Source organism: Gopherus flavomarginatus, chromosome 24 (assembly GCF_025201925.1).
Source record: "Gopherus flavomarginatus isolate rGopFla2 chromosome 24, rGopFla2.mat.asm, whole genome shotgun sequence".
NCBI lineage: Eukaryota > Metazoa > Chordata > Testudines > Testudinidae > Gopherus > Gopherus flavomarginatus.
Genome location: NC_066640.1, coordinates 15,122,946 through 15,143,898, shown reverse-complemented (window position 1 = coordinate 15,143,898; position 20,953 = coordinate 15,122,946). Strand labels below are relative to the sequence as shown.

The following is a 20,953-nucleotide window of genomic DNA, read 5'->3' as shown; positions in this document are numbered from 1 at the left end:
CTCACACCCAGCGCTGCACTGATGGGGGGGATGTGGCATGTGCCCCAGAGCTCCCAGGTCTGGGGGGCAGAATGTGTGGGTTGGGGGCTCTCTGAGCCAGCAGCAGGCTCTTGGCCTCTGGATTCCCAGCCAGGAGGGTTTAGCTGGGCTGTCCTGGAGCTTCTGGCATCAGACTCAGGCACTCGCTGTGGTTCCTGGTGGGCAGGCTGCCCCCTCAGGCCTATGTCTTTAAATGGTGCCAGCATCCTGGGGGTTAAACTAATCCTCTGCCCGTGAAAGCCACCTCCCTGGCCAGCAGTGGGGGGCAGGGGAGTGACCTATTTTAAACAGGACATGAAATGGGGGGGGGGGCATCGCGCTCTTATCCTGCTACTACACTTGCCCCCCACCCTGCCCCCCATGGCCCCAGTCACTCGGTTAGGGCTCCCTGCATTGGCCTGAGGCTGGGGCCCAGGGCCTCACACCCACCATGTGCACTGGAACATCTGGGTTTATCCAGGAAAGTTCCCCGGAGGCCGAGGGGTGCTGGGAAATGGGCTGCTGGGGACAGGCCCCCACGGTAGCCACTCTAGGGGCAACGTTCGAGATGGGTGGGGGAGCTAGACCCTGTATTTCCAGGCCAGAAGGACTGTTGTGACCCCCTGTGTAACACGGGCAGAGACATGCCCCCACTGTTCCTAGAGCGGAGCTGTCAGGGAAACAGCCCAGGGACGGAAATTTGTTCCAGTTGTTAATTACTCTCAGATCCACCCCATATTCCCTGTCTGAGATAGGGGGAGGGCTGTGACCTGGTGGGGTGGGGGTGCCCAGGGGTCACCCAGTGGGGGCTCTGCAACTGTCACCACGGTGCCCTGCTGGGTAGTTCCTCACACATCCACTGTGATCTCTGACCCCCTGTGGGTAACCATAGACTCCGGGCCATGGGCAGGTGCCATCTCCGCCTGGGGGGTGAGCTGCCATGGCCCACCGCCTAGGTTCCGCCCCCAGATGGCAGGCATGCGTGCTCTCTTTGCACGAGTGTGTGCAAGCACACTTACACCCTGCTGCACCTGCACGACCGAGCAAGTGGTTCAGCACCTGCTGACTGGGGGTGCCAAGGAGGAGGTCAAGACTAAGGGCTGGAGCTTGCAAGGGGCACCTCTTGTGAGCGAGGGAGCTTTCGGGCAAGTGTCCTGGGCTGGAGAGTGACTGCCCCCAGGGCAGAAACTTCCTGTAAGCACCCAGCCTGCTGCACTGAGCTGGTCTGACAGGGCTCTGCCCTGCCCATCTCTGTGCGTCTGCAGGAGCAGCCTGGGGTCGGGAGCCCCCGCGGAACCCGCTGCCCCACGCCCGGAGCTCCTGGCATAACTGGAGGGCGTGAAGCACTTGGTCTGCATCTGAGCGGGGAATTCTCTGCAGGAGCTGGGCATGGGGCTGGAAGCGGGGACAGGTTTACTGTTAACTAGGCTGTGTCTTTGTGCTGACAGCTTCCTTTCTCCTGTCATTCAGTTTGTATTTTCAGCTGTATTGTCTCCCTGCTAAACACCCTGTTTGCCAACCGCGAAGACAGGGCTTGTGATGGGAACATTTGGACAGGTGGCTTGTGTGTTTTGACTGCTCTCATGGCTTGTGTGTGTGTGACAACTTCTGCACAGCCAGGGCTGGAGCCGTGTTCCTGGCACCAGCCCCCGTGTGCTGCGGCCAGCTCTGATGTAGGACAGGGCAGTGATTTAATCACAGGCTGTTGCAGGGAGACTCACTTCTCAGCCCCCCTCCCTCTGTTGGGGAAGCCGCCAGCCACATGGCCAGACCAGGCCTTCTCCCCACTGCAGGGCTGACCCTCGAGGAGCCAGCTGTAAGGGCGGCTGCATGGCACAGGCACCATCCGTCAGGGACCCAACTGAGAACCCACACACTCGACTCACACAAGCCATTGACTGTTCCTCAGGTGGCCTCACTGAAGGATGGGGTGAGATTGGACCCAGTGCCCACGAGGGGAAAGCCCCACCCTGGGGCTGGATCCGAGCAGGTGCCCCCTGGAGGGGCAAGGTCTCAGCTCCCATTCCCCACGCCCCTTGCCAGCCATGGCTGAGCACGCCAGAGGCCGGGGAATCCTCGGCTCCATGCAGCTCCCAGAGCAGGTGCCAGTAGCTGAGCTGGTGGCATGGTGGCCTAGGCAGCAGCTGCAGCAGTGAGCCCACGGACGGGCTCGTGCAGCATGGGCCTGGCAGAGCAGGGCAGCCTCAGGATCCACTGGTGAAGTCTTGTTGTGTGGGCCGGGGCGGCAGGCTGGCGTCTGGGCAGGGGAGGGTTAAGATTGTGGTGCAGTTGTCCGGAGAAGGGGAGATTGGTTTGCAGAGTTTGCCTCACAAAATCAGGGGGAGCTGGCTGGGTGCCAGGCTGTGTGGGGCGGGGGCTGGCCACTGCAAGTGCCCCCATGGCCCCTGGCCGTGCTCTGTCTGCAGGGGAGAGCAGCAGGTCTGGAGCTGGGAGAAGGAGGCCCAGCCCTCATCCCCCTGGGACATCTCCAGCCCCAGCCACTAGCCGGGATTTGGGGGCTGGGCCACGTTGGCCAGAAGGCATCAGTCTGGACTGGATGGGACCCAGGTGTCCTGGCTCTCTGCACTAACTCTGGGCCGTGCGCCCTGTGGGAGGTCGGGGCGGGGGGTGCACCCCACTTCTAGCTCACCACTCTCCTGGGGTGAGGGGCAGGGAGTCGGGGTTCACTAGGATCTAGCTGGCAGGGCTCTGCTCCCCTCCAGGCGGCTCTGGTTACACCAGGAAGGGGGAGCCTGGTGCAGCTGGAGCCAGGCCCAGGCCACCCATTACCAGCTGCAGCCCAGATCCCGCGAGGTGTCAGTAACAGAGAGCAGGGGGCACAGCTGGGTGTGTTTAGGTGCAGACCCTAAAGGGAGGAGGAGTGGGCTGCATGGGGCCAGCCAGGGAGTGGGGGCTCCTGCCAATCTCAGTGGGTACTTGCAGGATGAAACACTGGAAAGGGGGTGAGCTCACTTGGCGGCACCGCACCCCGCTGCAGCTCATAGGTCTGTGCATGATCCAGTTCCACTCCACACACATAGCCTGGACACTGCCCTTCAGCCCTGACCCCCAGCCCGCTGCTAACCCATCCCAGGCTCCCTGTCTTCCCCCCTCCCCCCCCACTCCCTGGTGTGCTCATGCTGTCCTTCAACCCTGACCTGCAGCCCCCTGCTATTCCAGCCCAGACTACCCCCTCTAGCTCTGCTGATGTGACCCATAGCCCCCTGCTGTCCCAGCTGGGGCTCCCCCCCCCCCCGTGCTGGTGCCCCAGTCCTGCTCTCAGCCTGCAGTAAGGCAGGCCCCATGCGTGGTGCTTGGCACCTGGCTGGCAGTGGTGCCTAAGGCCAGAGCAGTGCCCTTCATTCCTGAGCCGGCAGGGTGCTGGAAGGGCAGAGACTGGGCTGGGAAGGGGGTGAGGGCAGAGTGATGGGGGAGCTGCCAGTCTCCCCTTTGGGCTGGCTGAGGGGCTTTGTGACTAGCTGGGATGCCCAGGGGCACAGTGAGAGTCTCCCTTCTGCAGGGCCTGGGAGCAGCCCCCCCAGTCCAGCCCAGCCCCTTCCTAACCAGTCCTAGGCCTTGGGGGGGTGGTCCAGGGCCTCCTCCTTCCCTTCTCTTTGTGCAGAAGCCCCAGTGCCCCCAGTGGCGTGCCTAGCCAAGCTCATGCATGCTGCCTCGGGCTGTGCAGAGCGAGCAGATGGCAGCTCCCCCCTTCCCCGGGTGCCCCTGCAGCTCCGCAGGGTGTGGGCAGGGCGGCAGAGGTTCACAGCGCTGGCCGCGCACTTGGCCCGGCTGCCCTTGGCTGCCTGGCTGCGGCGTGTGGGGTATTAATATTTCAGGCCCATGCTGCAGGGAGCGGCGCAGCTCCTGCTGGCACTCTGTGCACATGAATAATTTTCTTGGAGGGGAGCAGAGCGCTGGGCCGGCCCCGTGAGAATCAGCCAGCACGCTCTGGCTGCACCAGCCCTCAGCTGGTGGTGGTGGGGGGGTGCTTAAAGGGGCAGTGGCTCGTTCCCAGCAGAGGCCTGCAGCCACACGGGGTGTCTGCTGACTGCCCCCTGCTCTGAGTTCAACCACAGGTGCTGCTGCCCCCAGAAATCTCCAAGGCCAGGCTTGGCACACTGTGCTCACACATACACGTCGTGCTCCCAGAGAGAGAGATGCACCCCATAAACATGAGCGTGCACAGAGGCGGGGCCGTGCATGTGCACACAGCCCCTGTGAACACACACACACACCACACACGGTCACGCAGATACCTCACATGTGCGCACACCTACTGTGACAGAGACATGTGCACGTGCCCCAGCATGATCCCAGGCCCCTGGTTGCTCCCTGGTGCCCCCCTCTCTGCCAGCCAAGGCTTCAGGGTTCACTTAAATCTCATTTTCAAGGTTTAATTTGTAACTGGAAGGGCTGCACCCTGGGCCCCTGGGGTTCAGGAGCCAGTGCCCCCAGGCTGGTGTGCGTCCCCTCGTGTTAAGCAGGCCTGGCCTGGGCAGGCCATGGATGGCAGACCTGTGTGGAAATTGCTGGGCTGGTGCGTATGGGGGTGCTGACCTTGGTGGCTTAGAGCAGTGCTGGGGGACGGCTCGGTGCTGGGGGGCAGTGCTAGGGAAGGGCGAGATGTCGCCGCTTTTTCTCCTCTTCCCAGAGACCTGGGACAGCCATGGCCCCTTCTTCACCTACCTCTGCCACCCCGAGGGGGGTCAGTTTCCCGTGCTTCCTGGTACCCAATGCATGCAGAGCCCCTCCCCCTGCACTGGCAGGAAGTGCTCTAGTGCCTCTAACGAGCAAGGGGTGGGTGGGGGGCAGGGCCTCAGCTTCAGGCCCTACTGTGCCTCCAGCAGCTCCACTCCCTGGCACTCCGCAGGGATCTGACCCAGAGGGAAGCCCCCCTGCATTTGATGCCAACCCTGCCCTGGCTTGGCAGGGTGAGCAGCAGTGGGGCAGCCACTCAGATCGCCCTGTAACCCAGCCTGGCTGTGGGGCAGGTGTGGGGTGTGCTCGGGGGACTCGAGTGGATGCCCCGGGCATGGGGCGCTGGATGGCTCTAGAGCTTGTCGGGGGGAAGGGGAGCACCTGGCTCGCTTAGCTTGGCTGTGGGAGGCTGAGCGGCTCGGACATCTGAAGAGAATTAGCCTGGGAGCAGGAGCCACGGGCAGCCAGCAAATGGGTTGTCGCTTCTCGGCTGCGCCAGGCTCTGGGCTGAAGTGGCACCAGATTAGCCCCTGTGGGCCCCATTCCCTGCACACAGCTGGACAGGGGCTGGAGGCTGGTCTATACTCCCCTGCCCTGGAGGACCCACGTCTCAGGCAGCCACAGAGAAAGGCCCTGCTCCAAGCCGGGCCCAGCACAGGCACCATCCCACCAGCCAGAGACCACCCTGGCTTCCCCTCCATTGCCAGCCCGGCAGGGACCCAGTTCCCATTGCTCAGATGCTGCCACCTGCCCCTAGGAGTCACTGCAGAGCCTGGGGAATGGAGCGCACTGCGGGCTGTTCCCCTGCCCCATGGTGCTCAGGCAGTGCCGGGGTCAGGGCTCTGCAGCAGCTCGGGCACTTATCTGCACAGGGCTCCTGGGGAGTTAATCAGTTGCCACAGAGTCAACAGTGCAGCTGCTGCCCCTGGCTGCCTGTGTTTGACCAGTGTGGGGCAGGCCGCCCAGCTGTTTGTCCTGGCACTGGCATTGCTGCTCTGCTGCCAAGCGCCGAACTGCCTGGTGGCTGGCGCAGTCAGCTGATCTATCGCTGTGGGCTTGTGCCATGCTGTGCCTCGGCCATGGACGGGCCAGGCAGCCCCTCTGGCAGGGCAGGGTCTTGGCAGGACAGGACAGCTCACCCTCTACACTGGATGGGCTGCCCAGGGTGGGGTGGGGCTCCTGGCCCTGCATTGCCCAGGGCTATGGGCCCAGCAAGACAGCAGTGGCCCTGTGGAGGATACCCACTGTGCAGAGTGGGAGGACAGCTCTGCCCCATCACTGAGGAACTGGACTGTGTGGGGCACCAGGGAGCCAGCTGGTGAAGTGGGCAGGGGCTGGGGGGCACTGGTGCCGGGGGGCTCCAACTGGCTCTGAGTCCAGCCCTGGGCTGCAGCAGGGAGACATGGTGCTGGGATGGGCAGGGTTGGAACACCTCATGGCACCCTCGGGCCCCCATGCTGGGAGCCTGGTGACTGAGGCCAGGTGGGAAGGAGGCTGGTGCTGGATGGAGGGCAGTGAGAATACTGGTGGAGATGACCCCAGGGGGCACCCGCTGTGAAGGAGCCCCCTTGACATGGCACAGTACTCCTGGCATGGCCCCCTTAGCACGATGTCACCCCTTCGCTCCCTCCCTGGCATGGTCCTCCCCTTCCCAGCTCTGTCCCCAGCATGATGCTCCCTCTTGGCCTGGCCCCCTGGGCAGTGCCCCTCTTCTACCCAGTGCTCCAGCATGGTGCCCCCCTCCCAGCTGCCCTCCGGCATGGAGCCATCTGTTTGTTTTGCTGGCTCTTTAATTACTCGGGTCTATTTACTGACGCTGCCATCAGGCTGCTGAGAAGGACACTAATTGCCATGTGCGTAATCCTGTACCATGCAGCCCAAGCACTGTGGGCACATGCCCTCCAGGCCGGGGTCCCATGTGCTCTGGGGCAGGAGCCCTCCCAGCTCCAGGGTGCTGCCTCAGGGCCGGGGCCTGCCGCAGGCCAGCTCTGGGCAAGGGGTGCTGGTGGAGGCAGCTGTGGGGTGTGCCAGCGCAGGCCCTGCACTGGATCCTGCCCAGGGACTGGCTTTACTCAGGGCCTCAGGAATACTCTGATATTGGGCCGGGCCCTGCTCCACCCCCCTGCCCCCAGCCTCCTTTGGGGAAAGTCCTGAGTGGAAGGAGACCCCTGGGGAGGCCAGTGTGATCCTAGCCCTCTGCTCAAGAGGGGGTGTGTGTGCATCTGTGTTGCTGGAATCAGCCTCTTCTAACCAGCCTATGTGTGGGGGGAGGAGATGAGGTGGGCTCCACTTAGGGGCTGACTGAACCAAGGGGCCTCCTGCCTCCCACCCTGCCTGGGCAAACTCTGCAGGGGGAGGGGATGCAGGCTCCCGCTGTCCCATCCTCCGCTTCCCTCCCCCATCTAGGTTGGCTAGAAAATGCTGATTTCCCCCCCTAACCCCAGTGCTGCCGCTCTCCCTCCTGGCTCTGCCCCCTCAGCACTGGCCCCTTTGTCTCCTCCTCATGGAGACGGGAGCCAGGCTGGGCTAGTTCCATTGTCCGTGCCAGCCCCTCCCACCCCATAGCCCCATGGAGCTCCTGGCACCCAGGCAGCATCTTGCCCAGGAGCGACAGCTCTTGGGGCCCATGTCCCCCAGCAGTGACAGGACACCCCCAATCCCTATCACTTAGGGCTGAGGCTGCCTCTGTGCTCCAAGCCCCCTGCACCTGGCACTACCCAGAGCTGGAATAGGCTGGCTCTGCCTGGTTTCCCTGGAACGTTGCCCCATAGGGCTTGGGGGCTCTGCCGCTCTGCCCAGCACATGCCCCTGGAGTGCCACAGCCTGGGTGCCACTCCCCGACTTAACCAGCTCTGGGAAGACACAGACAGGTTCCAGAGAAACCGTCTTCTGGGCATAGCCATCCCGACACCCCCCCCCATTCCCAGGATCTCCCATGCCCCCCTTCCCTGGAATGGCCCACGCCTGCTCGGTCAGGAGCTGGTGAGGGGAAGGAGAGGTCAGGCCTAGTTGCTGGGGGCTGTGTGGGGCTGCAGCCCCCTGCCCTGAAGTTGGTGCCCTGCCGCCAGGCTGTCGCAGCTGCCGCTCGCTGGCAGTAGGTCCTAGTGGTTACTGATGGGGATGGAGAGTCATGCCCCTCCATCCCTGGATCTGTTCCCAGCTCAGCCCCTGACTCGCTGCCGAGCGTTGGGCAGGGCTGGCTCTGTCTTTCTCCGGCCGCAAGGCTGCCCTCTCTCTAGGACGGTGTCTAGGTTCAGCCCCCCGGGATCCCTGCCCTTCCCCTCTGGCTGCGGCTTTGCCAAGTGCTGAGTGTTTTATCAGGTGAGGGTGCAGTGGGAGGGGTACGGAAGGGGTTAATGTGCTCTCTCCCCCCACCCTCCAGCCCCAGCAAGCAGGGGGGAGCTCAGGGCCAGCTCTGTGGTGCTCACACAAACCCGCTTGCCAGGGGCCCGCAGTGCAGCCAGTCCTGCAGTTAGCAGATGCCCCCCCCCCCCCCCCAGCCGTGTGCTCTGGGCAGAACTGATTGCCACGCTGGAGTTAATGAGAATCTGGCGCAGCGACACAGGCAGGCCCCGTTGCCATGGCAGCGCTGCCTTGCATATGTAAAGCGAAAGTGCTTTGGGAGCGGGGAGGCCATTGGGGGGCTGGGAGCCAGAGCAGAGGGGTGCATCCATGGGGGGCAGGGGCACAGCCCCACAGTTTGCTGCCCCAGTGCCAACCCCCTGCCCCAGTGGGAGAGTGAGTCAGGACTGGCCCAGCACAGCTTACGTGCTGCTGGTGTTGCACCCCCGCCGCCTGGCCTCTGCCCGATAGCCAGCTGAGTGGCATGGCTGGCTCTTTCAGCTGCTGGGCTGCAGGTGTGTGGGCAGCGGAGAGAATTGATGGTATGTGGAGCACACAGCGACCGGCTCCCTGCAGTACCAGGCTGCCTGGCCAGAGCCCACGTGGGCACCGGGGGAGACCCCAGAGATCATGGGGGTGGCTCTCTGAGCTCTGCCGCTCTGCTGCTGGCCACCTGGCTGCGGGACCCGGGTCTGACTCTGGAAAGGCTCCCTTGGCACCTTCCCTGGTTCTAGCCCATCTGGTGTTGGAGCAGCAGGGCTGAGCGCCTCCCACTTGTTGGGCTGGGGGAACAGGGCCACCAGAACTTGCTTCCCAAGCTCCCACCAAGCCTCAGTGGAGGTGCCCTGCCTGGGAATGTGAGGGGAAGGCCCTCCAGACTGGGCCTGCTGTGCCCCCTCTCTTCAGCCCTGTTTGCAGGCAGGGTCCTGGGGCTGGCCGTGGTGGGGTCCTCGACACCCAGGCCTAGTGCTGGGATCAGTGAGATTTGGTGTCGTGCCATGGGGGGGTGCTGACAGCCCCCCACGTACCATGGGCAGCACCCTGCTCTCTGAGCTGGGGGGGCCTGGGGACTAGCTGCTCATCTTGGCCACCAGCCAAACCCCGGGGCTGCCCATCCAACCCTAATGGCAGATGGTTCTCTGCAGCGTGCTGCCCCCGCCCCCTGCTGGTGCTGTGCAGACAGCGGAGAAACTGCCCCGTGACAGCTGGGGCAAAGCCGGGCGGCCCCACCACGGGGAGCGGGCAGTAGCCACTCTGCTGGACTTAAGTGTCTTGACCGTGGGGGTCAGAGTGGGGGGGTGGCTGAGTGTGTGTGTGGGGACAGGGCCCTGGCTGGGGAGGGATTGTCTGAGGGGCAATGAGGGGAGGTGCTGTGTTATCTGCCCCCCTCCCCACTGGGCTGGCATTTGCAGCGTGCGTGACAACTGTCCGTAGTGGTCGCCGCACTCTCCCCTGCCACCCCATCTCGGCTGGCCGAGCACTGACGCCTTCACTCAGAGCCAGGGAGGGTCCAGTGCTGGGCGGGGTGCCGTGGCCTGCTGGGCAGTGTGGAGGCAGGGGGCAGTGCCCTGGGGGCAAGGACACAGGGCATCGGCAGGGGCTGAGCCCCTCCAGGGAGGGGCACTCCAGGACCCTGACAGACACTGCTGGGTCAGGAGTGGAGAGAGCTGTGCTGGCAGCTGTCCCCTGGAGACTGGGGAGGACATGGGGGTGCTGCATGCATGGTGGGGGCCTCATGCCCCCGGCCCCTCTGCTTTCATGATCCCTGAACAACGCACCCCCCCCTTGGGGGTGGGCATCAGGGAGGTGGGGGAGGATTGTCATGCTAAGGGCACACACATGTATACGCACCAACATGCTCCCCCGCCCCACGTGGCTGTGCCCCTCCCTCTCTGTGCATGGTTACAGGCCTCAGTAGCTACTTAAGGTATTTGTGCTTCTTCCCAGGGGGAGATGGAGACAGCAAGTCTCTGCCCCTCTCCCTGCCACAGCAGGTGGTGTCAGAGCAGGGCAGAGGGCGGGGGGATCCTGCACCCCTGGGGATCTCACGGGCTGCCTGCAGGCTCCAGGCAGTCCCTCCCTCCACTCATTATTCTCTGTTAATGCCTGTGTCTCCCTGTAGTGCCCGTCACCGCAGCCTCCTGGCGCTGCTGGCTGCAATGGGCTGGTGCCTGTGCTCCCCGGCCACAGCTCTTCCTGGGAACACCCCTGGGATCCAGGCCCTGCTACCCTGCACACCCCTCTGAGTGTGGTACCCCCAGCCCCTGGCTATCCCGTGATGGAGCCTGGCACCAGTGCGTGCCAAGTGAAAGAGCCGATGCGGGGCTGGAGGCAGGCTAGGGGCAGAGGCAGGAGGATGTGTTGCTGGGACAGTCGGTGCAGAGGGCGGGTGCTTGATGGGTCCTTGGGAGCCCCCAGCTGCTGTGGCTCACAGTCCTGTGGCCCCACACTGGGCCTGGCTCAAGGCCCTGGCAGCTTCTCCCCCCACAGCTTTGGTGTGCCCCCCCTGCCATGGATTCTCTCCCCTCCCCCACACTGCCTCCCATCCTGCCCTTCTCTTGCCTCTCCTAGCACCCCCTCCTTCCCATCCCCCGCACACACCCTCCCCTCTTGTTTCTCTCCCTGGTTTTCGTGACCTTGATGCAGAGACTCCCCAACCTGTTGCCATGGCAACACCTGCTTTGCATCTCCAGGCCTGGAGCGGGGCTGCGATTGTCAGTGCTGGGGGGGGGGTCCCCAGCCCCACTCCCCCAGCCCTGGGCTGCCCCTCACCCTCCTTTCTCATCACTGCCTCTGCGGCAGCGCCCGGCCAGCTGGTGTGGGATGGCCCCAGAGCCCATGCCCACGGAGCTGGGCTGGGTGATGTCCCCAGGAGCTCAGATTGGGGGCGCTGGCCTGACCCCTTCTTCTGTGCTGACCAGAACCAGCCATGTCCCAACTCACCACACCCTGCTCAGGGGGTACATGGGGCCTGGCGCCAGCGTGGAGGGCTCAAGGGGGCTTCCAGCCTGTGGTGCCAGGTTCCCTTGGGTGCCTCTTCTGTTGGGGTGCGTGACCTGCTCTGTCACACACACTCCTGGGCCATGCCAAACAGCCAGGATGCTGGGCGTCTGCGTTGGCTCTCCAACTCCTTGCTTGTTGCCACCTTGAGCGCCCCAGGCCCTTGGAACCGTGGGCCAAGGCCCGGAATCTCCTGGACCCCGTGAGTTCTACTGGCAGCTCCTAGCGACCCTGCTGCAGATGCTGCTCCGCTGCACTGACACCTCCAGCTTTAACCCTCTCCAGGCTGCCCTGTCCATGCTGACGCCAGGCATCCTCAGGACTCACCGCCCTGATGGGAGCTTTCCCGCTGCCCATGGTGCGCCCTTGTGTCCTGCCCACCTTGGGCCCTGACAGATGCCACCCCTCACCCTGCTGCAGGGCTGTGGGCAGCAGCTGGCTGTTGGTGGCCAGGGGGATGCTGGCAGGATTGGAATGCCAGGTCCCAGTCTGTGCTGTCTGGGGGACGGACTCAAGACCACAGCTAGGAGCAATCCCCAGTGCCAGCAGCTCTCCCGGCCGTTCTACTGGCCACAGCTAGCCTTCTCCTCCCCTGCTCCTGGCACTGCCCTGGCATCCCTGGGGCTCTGGGCTTGGCCTGCAGTGACATGGTCCCTGGGGGCACCAGAGCTCTGCCCAAGCTGGGGGCAGGGGTGCCAGCTCCCTCCTAGCGCTGGCTCTCTTGAGTTGCCCTAGTGCTCTCAAGGAGACATATGCTAGCAACCCTGCTGTGCCAGGGTGCCCGCTGCCCAGCCCAATGCCCTGACCCTACCAGCCCTGCGCTTACCAGTGCCCCTGCGATAACATGCATGCGTGCCTTGAGTTGCAGTGAGGAGAGCAGCTGCAGCGATGCGGGGAACCCGAGGGGAGACGGGAGCTGGCTGGTGATGGGGGGCCCTTGGGGAGGCCTGGAATTGGGGTGTTCGTCTGGGGGCATTTGCCAGCCTGCCAGGCCTGGGAGGGGCCGGGAGCCAGCCCTGTGGCAGTGTGGCTGGAGGGGGGGGTGCCTGTTGGGGCAAAGCGGGGCCAGGCTGTGGCCAGCCCCAGACAAAGGGCTGCGTGAGGCGGGTGCAGGTGGCCAGGCGGTGAGGGGGTTAACGAGCGCGGGTGGAATGGCCTGGGGGTGGGGGGGGGGAGGATTTGCGCGGCTGGCGTTGGGGAGGCCAGTTTCATGGGGTGCCGCTCGGCTGCCTAGCCTCCGGCGCTGTTGGTTTTGGCTGCCTGCACAGACTCTCCATTGTCTTGCAAATGATTTGTGCATGGCTGTAAAGTGAGTTCAGCTGGGCCCAGCCTGCTCTGATCCTGCAGCTGATAAATGAGGCAGGGGGCCATAGCCCTGTCTGCACGGCCAGCTGCAGGGCCCTAGTGCTCGCTCGCCTCCCCCTCCCCTCCCCTCCCCTCCCCCCGGAGAAGAGAGGCTGCCTGGGTCAAGCCCCTGGCCCACAGGGACAGGGCATCTGGGCCCCGGGGCCTGGCGGGGGGCTTCCTGCTGCCTATGACCTGTGTGACTTCATGGGGGAGAGGGTGGGCATGACCCGTGATACTGACTCAGGGATGCAGATTGCCCAGTGCTCTGCCCTGGGTAACATGTCCCTGCTGGGGCTGCTGCTGCTGGCTCCTAGATTCCTGTATGCCACACAGCGTCTGGTGGGAGTGGATGGCGTGGGGCTCCGTGGTGGGGGGGGGGGGTAGCTGGCTGGGAGTCCCACAGGGCCTGGCTCTGGGGCTAGAGCACCGTGAAGGCAGGGGCCTCGGCTCTCCGGGCTGCAGGTTGGCAGCAGATGCATCTGAGAAAGCACCTGGCACCACCCGGCCATCACAGCGGCACCCAGAAACTTCCACCAGCCCCCCCCCCCCCCCATTGCAAACAGCATGGAAAGAGGAGCCCTGTATTTGGTTTGTCCTGAGTCTTGGTGCTTCTCTGCCCCCCAGCCTATGCCAGCCCTGTGGTGACACCCAGCAGGGGCAGGGGTGGGGGTTCAGCCAGCAAGGAGAGAAGGAGCCAGGCACTGGCTCTGCACAGGGGGGGTGCAGCTGTCAGTCTATTCCTGTCCCAGTTGTGATTGTGTCGCATGTCGTTTCTTGGCAGGGAATTAGTGAATGAGAAACCCAGCCACCCACACGGCCTCCTTATCTCTGCCGTTCATGCCAGCACTCGCCAGCAGGCGCTGCACAGCCTGGATCCCTGCAGACCCAGCGGGGAGGGGGCTGCCCGACAGGACCACATGGGCATGGTGCCCCCACCCCTCCCTGCACCTCCCCCACCAGGAGCCCTGCTCTGCAGAGCCTGCAGCTGGCCGGCCCCGGGGCTGCTGAGCTGTGGGGCTGTGCCCAGGCGGGTGGCCAGCGTCACCTCTCCATTTAAGCGTGATGGAGGGAGTGTTTCCAGGCAAGCCCGGCTGTGTGCAGTGCCCGCTTGCTCAATTGGTGACATCTGTCACGGAAGGGATTAGTCATATTTCATGTAAATGAGTCACTGGCTCCTGAGTGGAGCCGCTGGGCTCTGTCAGGTGGGGGCGGCTGTGGGAGTAGCGGAGCACATGCCATGCGAGGGGCTGGAGGGTGCACGCACAGAGCTGCCCAGTGCTAGCCAGCAATGGGAGACCCATGCTCCATGGGGTGGTGTGTCCTGTTCCCATATACAGCACTCAGGGTGGGTCCCTGTGGGGCACCCAGGGTTGAACGTGCTGGACACGGAGGGTCGGGCCCTTCGGGCAGGCATTGGCACATGGCGTCTGTGGAAAGAGACAAGGACTGTGTGTCAAGCAGCCGGTGGGCACGGGGCTGAGATCACTGTCAGTGCCCAGCAGGAGGGTGCAGCCTGGGGGAGCAGTTAACGAGCACCCTCCCCCCATATGCTCAGCAAGGGCTTCCCACGATAAATACAGTGAGCACGGGGGCGGGTGGCCTGGCACTGTGAGGCCTGGGCTTATGTTGACAACCCTGGGGACGCATCTTCCCCATAGTGGGTACCAGGGGCAGCAGCGTGGAGCCACCCTCTAGTCTGGAAGGGCCCCACCGCGAGGCAACAGAGGATACCAGCTCTGGTGAGTCCATCCGCGTTCAGAAGGGAATGGGTTTGGGGGGCTATTGATCTGTTCTGGATCCAAATTGGCAATGGCTAGAGGGGAGAGGCCCCATTACCCCCCCCAGCCAGCCAGTCCCCTGCCATGGGGCTGGCACCCCAGAGGGGAAAGACCCCGGGCCCCATTCCTTCCATCCCACCCCGCCAGCAATCCCCTGCCATGGGGCTGGCACCCCTAGAGGGGAAAGGCCCCAGGCCCCATTCCTTCCACCCCACCCCACCAGCAGTCCCCTGCCATGGGGCTGGCATCCCTAGAGGGGAAAGGCCCCGGGCCCCATTACCTCCCCCAGCCAGGCAGCCCCTGCCACAGGGCTGGCACCCCTAGAGGGGAAAGGCCCCAGGCCCCATTTCCTCCACCCCACCAGCAGCCCCCTGCCATGGGGCTGGCACCCCTAGAGGGGAAAGACCCCGGGCCCCGTTCCCCCCCCCCCAAGCTAGCCAGTCCCCTGCCATGGAGCTGGCACCCCTAGAGGAGAAAGGCCCCAGGTCTCACTGAATCTCCCTCACCACCCCTAGCCAGTCTTGCTTAGAACCAAATCTTTCCTGGAGGGTGGTGAGGCCCCTGACTCTGTTAATCGCCTGGGGGGAAGGTGGAGGGGGGCGAGTATTAACCCTTGGCTTGCCATGCGGCTGGTTTGGTCGCTTGCTGAGCCCTGGAGCCCAGCTGGCCTGTGGGACTGGATGTCCCATGGTGGCAGGAGGTGGCTGAAATTCCCCACAGCTGGGGGTCTCCAGGGCTGGTCATTCCCGAACCAGTACGGGATGGGTCTGCCGTGGTGGGATGTAATGCATGTGGGGCACAGGGGCCTGCAAGGCTCAGCAGCGAGACAGGCGGATGCTAACACCCTGTGCCAGCCCCCCCAGGTGCCCCACAGGGGGTCACGGCTCTGTACAGCCACGCTCTGAGCTGTGAAAGGGCCGTGGATTGGGGGGGAAACCGGCCTGATCCAAGGGTGAGGGCCAGACGCTGTTAGTTTGGAAAAGAGAAGACTGAGAGGGGACATGATAGCAGTTTTCAGGTATCTAAAAGAGTGTCCTAAGGAGGAGGGAGAAAACTTGTTCGCCTTAGCCTCCAAGGATAGAACAAGAAGCAATGGGCTTAAACTGCAGCAAGGGAGATTTAGGTTGGACATTAGGAAAAACTTCCTAACTGTCAGGATGGTTAAACACTGGAATAAATTGCCTAGGGAGGTTGTGGAATCTCCATCTCTGGAGATATTTAAGAGGAGGTTAGATAAATGTCTATCAGGGATGGTCTAGACAGTATTTGGTCCTGCCATGAGGGCAGGGGACTGGACTCGATGACCTCTCGAGGTCCCTTCCAGTCCTAGAGTCTATGAATCTATGAGCCACAGCTGCAGCCTCCCCCAGGGCTTGGCAGGTGGGGTGGGGGGACCCTGGCCTTGGGTGAGTCGTGCTCAAGTTGCTGCTGGGGAGAGAGCAGATGTGCTCTGGGGATGGCTAGACTGATCCCCCAGAGCAGGACCGGCCATTGTGCCCAACCTGGCTCTAACAGGGCTCTGGAAGGGGACAGGGCGTCTGGGCTCTGTGGCCTGGCTGTTTCTGGTGCTGGTAACAAATGTGCCCGTCCCGCTTGCTACTGGGCCAGCCCCAGCTCCTTTCACCACAGATGGACACGCTTTGTTCCAGAGCAGGGCAGCCTGTATGCGTCCCTCACTGCTGCTCCGTCTGTCTGTCCTGTCCAGAGGACTAGTTACTGGGGGCCCTGGCCCCGCCCTGCACTGTGTTTGCCGTCTGCCCCGGGGCCAAGTGGGCACAGATACTGCTGTTGGGATTCCGGGGTGTTCACAGCCGCTGTGCAGGGGGACACTGGGCCCCAGGTGCCAGGCAAGAGAGTCAGGCTGCTCAGCTCCTTCCCACCGTCCGTGTGGGCAGAGACACTGCCTCTGTGCGCCGTGCCCAGGTGTCAACCACTTCGTCTGACCCATCCCTCCTGTTCGCTGCCATCCCTCCCCGCCTGGGCTGTGTCCCCAGGAGCAAATGGGGGGTCTGCCAGGCCATGGTAGGGCCAGCTAGGGGCAACTCCTAGCGCTCTAGTCAGGGGCAGGCCCTGTCCAGGCAAGAGATGGGACGGGGAGGGGGCCTTATGGAAGGGAAATCTCCGGGCTGATGGAGGGGGCTGATCCCAGCGCAGGGGGGCAGGAGACAACAGGATCAGGAGGAGGAGGGGAGATTGCACGGGGCCCTGGATTTGGCAGTGTCTCAGCCAGCCCTATGGAGCAGCGCCTCTGGGCCCCCCAGCCCCTACACAGGCCCCTTCCCCAGCAGGGCCATGGAGGTGCAGAAAGCAGCCGCCTCCCTTTCAAATTGAAACCATTTGTGGCAGAGCAGCAAGGGGCCGAGCCGGAAAGCCAGTGCATTCCTTCGCTTTAATAGCTCCCCTCGGACGGACGCGGGCGGCGGGGCCCGGTATGCCCCCTTGCACACAGCACACCCACGTGGGCCTGCCCCACAGCCCAGCGCAAGCCTGCAGTGTCCCGCCCCACAGGTGGCCTGGCTCTGACTCCTTGGGCAGGGCTGGGGGCTCTGTCGAGGGGGGCTGCACTTGGGGGTGGGGGCAGCTTTGGCTGGATTCGCCATGTATTGCTGTCTCACTCGTACTGAAATGTGTCCTGCTGAACGGCCTGGGAGCAAGGAGACGCTCGCTCAGTGGCGGTGCCCTGGCCAGTGGGCCCCAGCATGCAATGCTCTGGCTGGGCACGGCCTGCTTGGCCCCACAGTGTCCATGGGCTGCGCCGCCCCATTGCAGACCAGGGAGGTTGCAGGCCAGGTGTGGCCTGGGAGGGGGGTGCTTAGTCTGGAGCGCCCTTTGTCTCTACTAAGGGCATCTGCTCCTGGTGCATGGTGGGGGCAGATGTGGGGGATCTTGGAGCAGAAAGCGGCTGCTGGGAGCACCCCACCTGTTCCCACAGCCCCCTGGCAGTTAAGGAGATTGCACCCGCCCTCTTGTTGGGGAGTGAGCTGAGTTGGCAGAGCAGAGCGGCTGCGAGTCAGGACTGAGGGGCATTGGCAGGGAGCTGGGATAGTCCCCTGCTCTGGTCTGTGCTGGGTGGGGACCCCCTGGGCCAGCTCAACCCAGCCCTGAATGATGGTTCGTTCCCCCATCCTGATGCCTCGCTAATTAGTGCCATTAATTTCATCCAGTTAGCTGCACATTGGCCATGAGCATAGCCCCAGCTGCCTTGACTGTCAGACGTGCTGGGGTCAGTGCCCCTGGTGCCATCTGTAATGAGGGCAGTCAGGGGAGCTGACCTGGGGCAGGGGCCGTAATTAGCGCACGGGGACCATGGTGACCAGAGCCGAGCGGTAATCGGCAGCTGCAGTAATAAGCGGGCGCCAGGCTGAGCCTAATTGCGTTTGTTTGCTGGTGGTGGCCCTGAGCCTCGCCAAGTGCCTGGGGGCAGCAGGCTGGGGAGGAGGGGTGTCCCCCGAGGGTCTGGCACCTCGGCTGGGTGTGGCAGGCGTCTAGGCCGGCTGGGCTATGGGCAGGGACACATTTCCAGCCGTCTGTTCCTGGCAGCTCCACTGAGACCCCAGCAGGGTGCCCAGGGAGCAAGGACCCACCGTCTCCAAGCTGCTGGAGGCACGGGCAGAGGCCAAACACCTGGCTTTTCCCCGCTTGTGGGGCTGCAGGGGCTGGCCTGAGTGTTGTTGCCCTAAGGAAGTCGAGCTCCCCCCTTGTCCCCAGGAGGGGGTGCTGCCCTTGGGCATGGCTGGCACCGGCTGTATCCACACAGGAGTTAGCGTCTCTGGCCAAGACAGGCAGCACTGTCAGGTGCCGAGAGCACCTGCGCCCTAGGAGAGAGGCATTGGCTCCGGAGTCCTGGCCACCCTGGCGCTCTGTGCCACCCCCATGCCCAGCCCACACACTGACAGCTCCCAGCCCTTCCCTGGCACACTGGTCATTCCTTTGCCTGGTTGACAGCCCAGCTGTTCAAAACCAAGCCATCCCGCCAAGGGGTCAGGCCTGTGGCCACCTTGCTGATGGCCCAGCACGTCTGTCTCCTGATAGCTCCTTGCCCCTAGCAGGGTGAATTCCTTCCCTGCTGGGGGTGGAACCCCACTAGGGTGAGGGATGGACCCATGGCAGGGGCAGGATCCGTCACAGGGCTAAGATTGGCCTCAGGCTCCTCACAGAGGACCCTGAGCCAGGGCAGAGCACACGTCTCTCAACAGCGTCTGTGGGCATCGGCCCAGAGCTCACACTCATGGACAGGGGAGGTGCCAGGAAGGGCAGTGACTCACCAAGGGGCAGTGGCAGGAATAGAACCCAGGAGTCCTGGCTCCCTGGACTGGGCCATACCCACAAGGCCAGGTTGCCACCTCAGCCCTGGGGGAAGTGTTCTGTGACTGGCCAGCCAGCTGTGGGGGTCTGTCTGGGCAGCAAGGCGGGGAGAGCTGGGGGGGCACAGGGCATGTTCAGCAGCACAGCCTCCAGGGGATAACAGGGAGCATGTGTGGGGAGGCTCACCCCAAGCTCCAAATTAAACCGCTCCCCTATGAGAACCAGCCCAAACCAGCACCAGGGAGTGGGGGAGGGGCTAAGCACAGCCATGGGGAGTGGGGAGCACATGTGGGGCGCTGAGGGAGGGGCATGCATGGGGTATTGGAGGGGCCCCCAATACTCTGTCCCACCTGCCAGGCTTCTGACCCCTCACTGCAGTTACCTGGGGGCTGCCCCCCTTTCTGGGCTGGGAGCGGGGCTGGGCAGTGGGGGGCACAGCATGTTTCCGGGGGGGGAGTGGGCTGACTCCCACCGTCCCAGACTCCCCTCCCCAGCCTTGGACAGCATGTGACCCCTCGGGATGACCTTTGCCCTTTCTCCACAGAGTGCCGCGGCGGCCCCCAGCCCCGTGATGGGGAACATGCCCCCGAACGATGGCATGCCAGGAGGACCCATGCCACCTGGTTTCTTTCAGGTACCCTGCCCCACTGCGCGGCTGGCTGATTGCATGGTGCGCTGTGGGGCATCGCGGCCTCGTGGTGTGCCGTGGGGAGCAGGCGAACGCCCAGGGGACAAGGTGCCCAGGGGTGGGCAGTCCCCACAGGGATTCCCTATGGGGGAAGAGGGCAGCCCCAGTCCTTTCCCTTGGGGTCAGGTAACCCCAGGGAGGCAGCACACTGCCCTCTGAGACCCAGACGGCCCTCCACAGCTCTGCACTGCCAAGGGGGACCCCGTGGGGCTTCTTGCCAGCTCTGCCCTGGCCCTGCTGCTGCGGACTCTGCTGGGTCACTGCAGTGCTGGGGCATAGCTGGCACCACTGTTCCTCTGCTGGGCACCTCCAGCAGTGCCCAAAGCCACCGTCAGAGCCTGCTGCTCCCGAGGGCTGCCTGTTCCCACGGGGGCCCTGGGGGGTGATGGAAGAGTCAAAAGCAGCAGCCCCCCTCCCTCTTCCCTGCTGTGGTTCAGGAACAGCCACTGCGCTGTGGAGGGGTCCTAAGCCTGGCTGCTGGGCCTCCAGTCTGGAGCTGCCTGGCCACGCAGAGCGGTGTAAACTAGTGCTGAGGAACAAGGGTCCTGCTGCTCTGTGGCCAGCGCCCCCATGCGTAGGAATGGGTGGCCCCTGCGGTACAGTGGACGTGGCCCGTGCACCCGGCAATCAGAGCTGTATGCCCAGCTGCAGCTTCCAGGGGGCCCTGCCCAAGGTGCTGCGTGTGCAGCTGGCACATGCTCTGGGCAGTGTCAGGACACACGGTCGGCTTCAGGCTCACCTGCCCCCTGAGATGGAGGCCGGGCGGGCTGTGGCCAGGCTGGTGGAGCTGCTAGAGACATGGTGGCCAGAGGAGGTGGAGCCGGGGAGGGGAGCTGATGCCGTGGGCACAGAGGAAGGTGCAGCTGGGGGGTGCACAGGGTCAGTGGGTGCACGGTGAGGGTGCCTGGGGTGTGTGCAGGAGTGCGTGTGCGTGGGGAGGGTGTGTGTGCAGGAGTGTGTGTGCACAGGGGGCGCACAGGGTCAGTGTGTGCATGGGGAGGTTGTGTGTGCAGGAGTGCGTGTGCATGAGGGTGATTGCACAGGGTCGGTGTATGCACAGGGAGGGTCCCTGGGGTGTGTGTGTGCAGGAGTGCATGTGCACGGGGGGGTGCACAGGGTTGGTGTGTGCAGGAGTGTGTGTGCATGAGGGTGGTTGCACAGGGTCAGTGTGTGCAGGGGGAGGGTGCCCGGGGTATGTGTGCAGGAGTGTGTGTGCACGGGGGGCGCACAGGGTTGGTGTGTGCATGGGGAGGATGCCTCAGGTGTGTGCAGAAATGCATGTGCATGGGGGGGTGCATGCAGGAGTGTATGTGCACGGTGGGGGGCGCACAGGGTTGGTGTGTGCAGGAGTGTGTGTGCCAGGGAGGGTGTGTGCGCGCATGGGGAGGGTGCCTGGGGTGTGCACGAGGGGGGTTGCACGGAGTGGTGCAGGCGCAGCCGGGGTTCGGGGTGTGGGCATTGCTACAGGTGTCGGCACTGGTAGCTGCTCTGCTCTGGGCTCAGACCCTCTGGGCCTAACCGGCTTCGCTGTGCGCGGGAGGGGGGTGGTGTGTGTGTGTGTGTGTATGTGTCGGTGGGTGTGTGGGTGGGTGGGAAGGGATGTGTGGGGAGACGCTGCCCCCTAGTGTTGAGCCAGCCACATGCCTCCTTGGCTGTCCCCTGCCAGCCTGCCGGGGTGCTGCCGGTGCTGAACAGGAGGCACTGCTGTGCCAAGTCGTTATCTCCTTAGCTGGATAGAAAATGATTTTATTAATTGCATCATTTAGCCCTGCACGGC

General features: G+C 64.0%; 1 protein-coding gene across 7 annotated transcripts in view; it reads left to right on the top strand.

Annotated features, from left to right (window-relative positions):
* Window positions 1–20,953, top strand: part of SSBP4 (single stranded DNA binding protein 4) — a 46,717-nt gene that overhangs the window by 17,080 nt on the left and 8,684 nt on the right. For 4 of the 7 annotated variants that reach the window (XM_050934303.1, XM_050934304.1, XM_050934302.1 and 1 more), the window contains exon 5: window positions 19,033–19,122. In XM_050934303.1, coding sequence (XP_050790260.1) covers window positions 19,033–19,122 — 90 coding nt within the window. Of the gene's footprint in view, window positions 1–14,063; window positions 14,145–19,032; window positions 19,123–20,953 lie in introns of all 7 variants that reach the window. The other 3 variants (XM_050934301.1, XM_050934300.1, XM_050934298.1) reach the window with 1 other exon arrangement.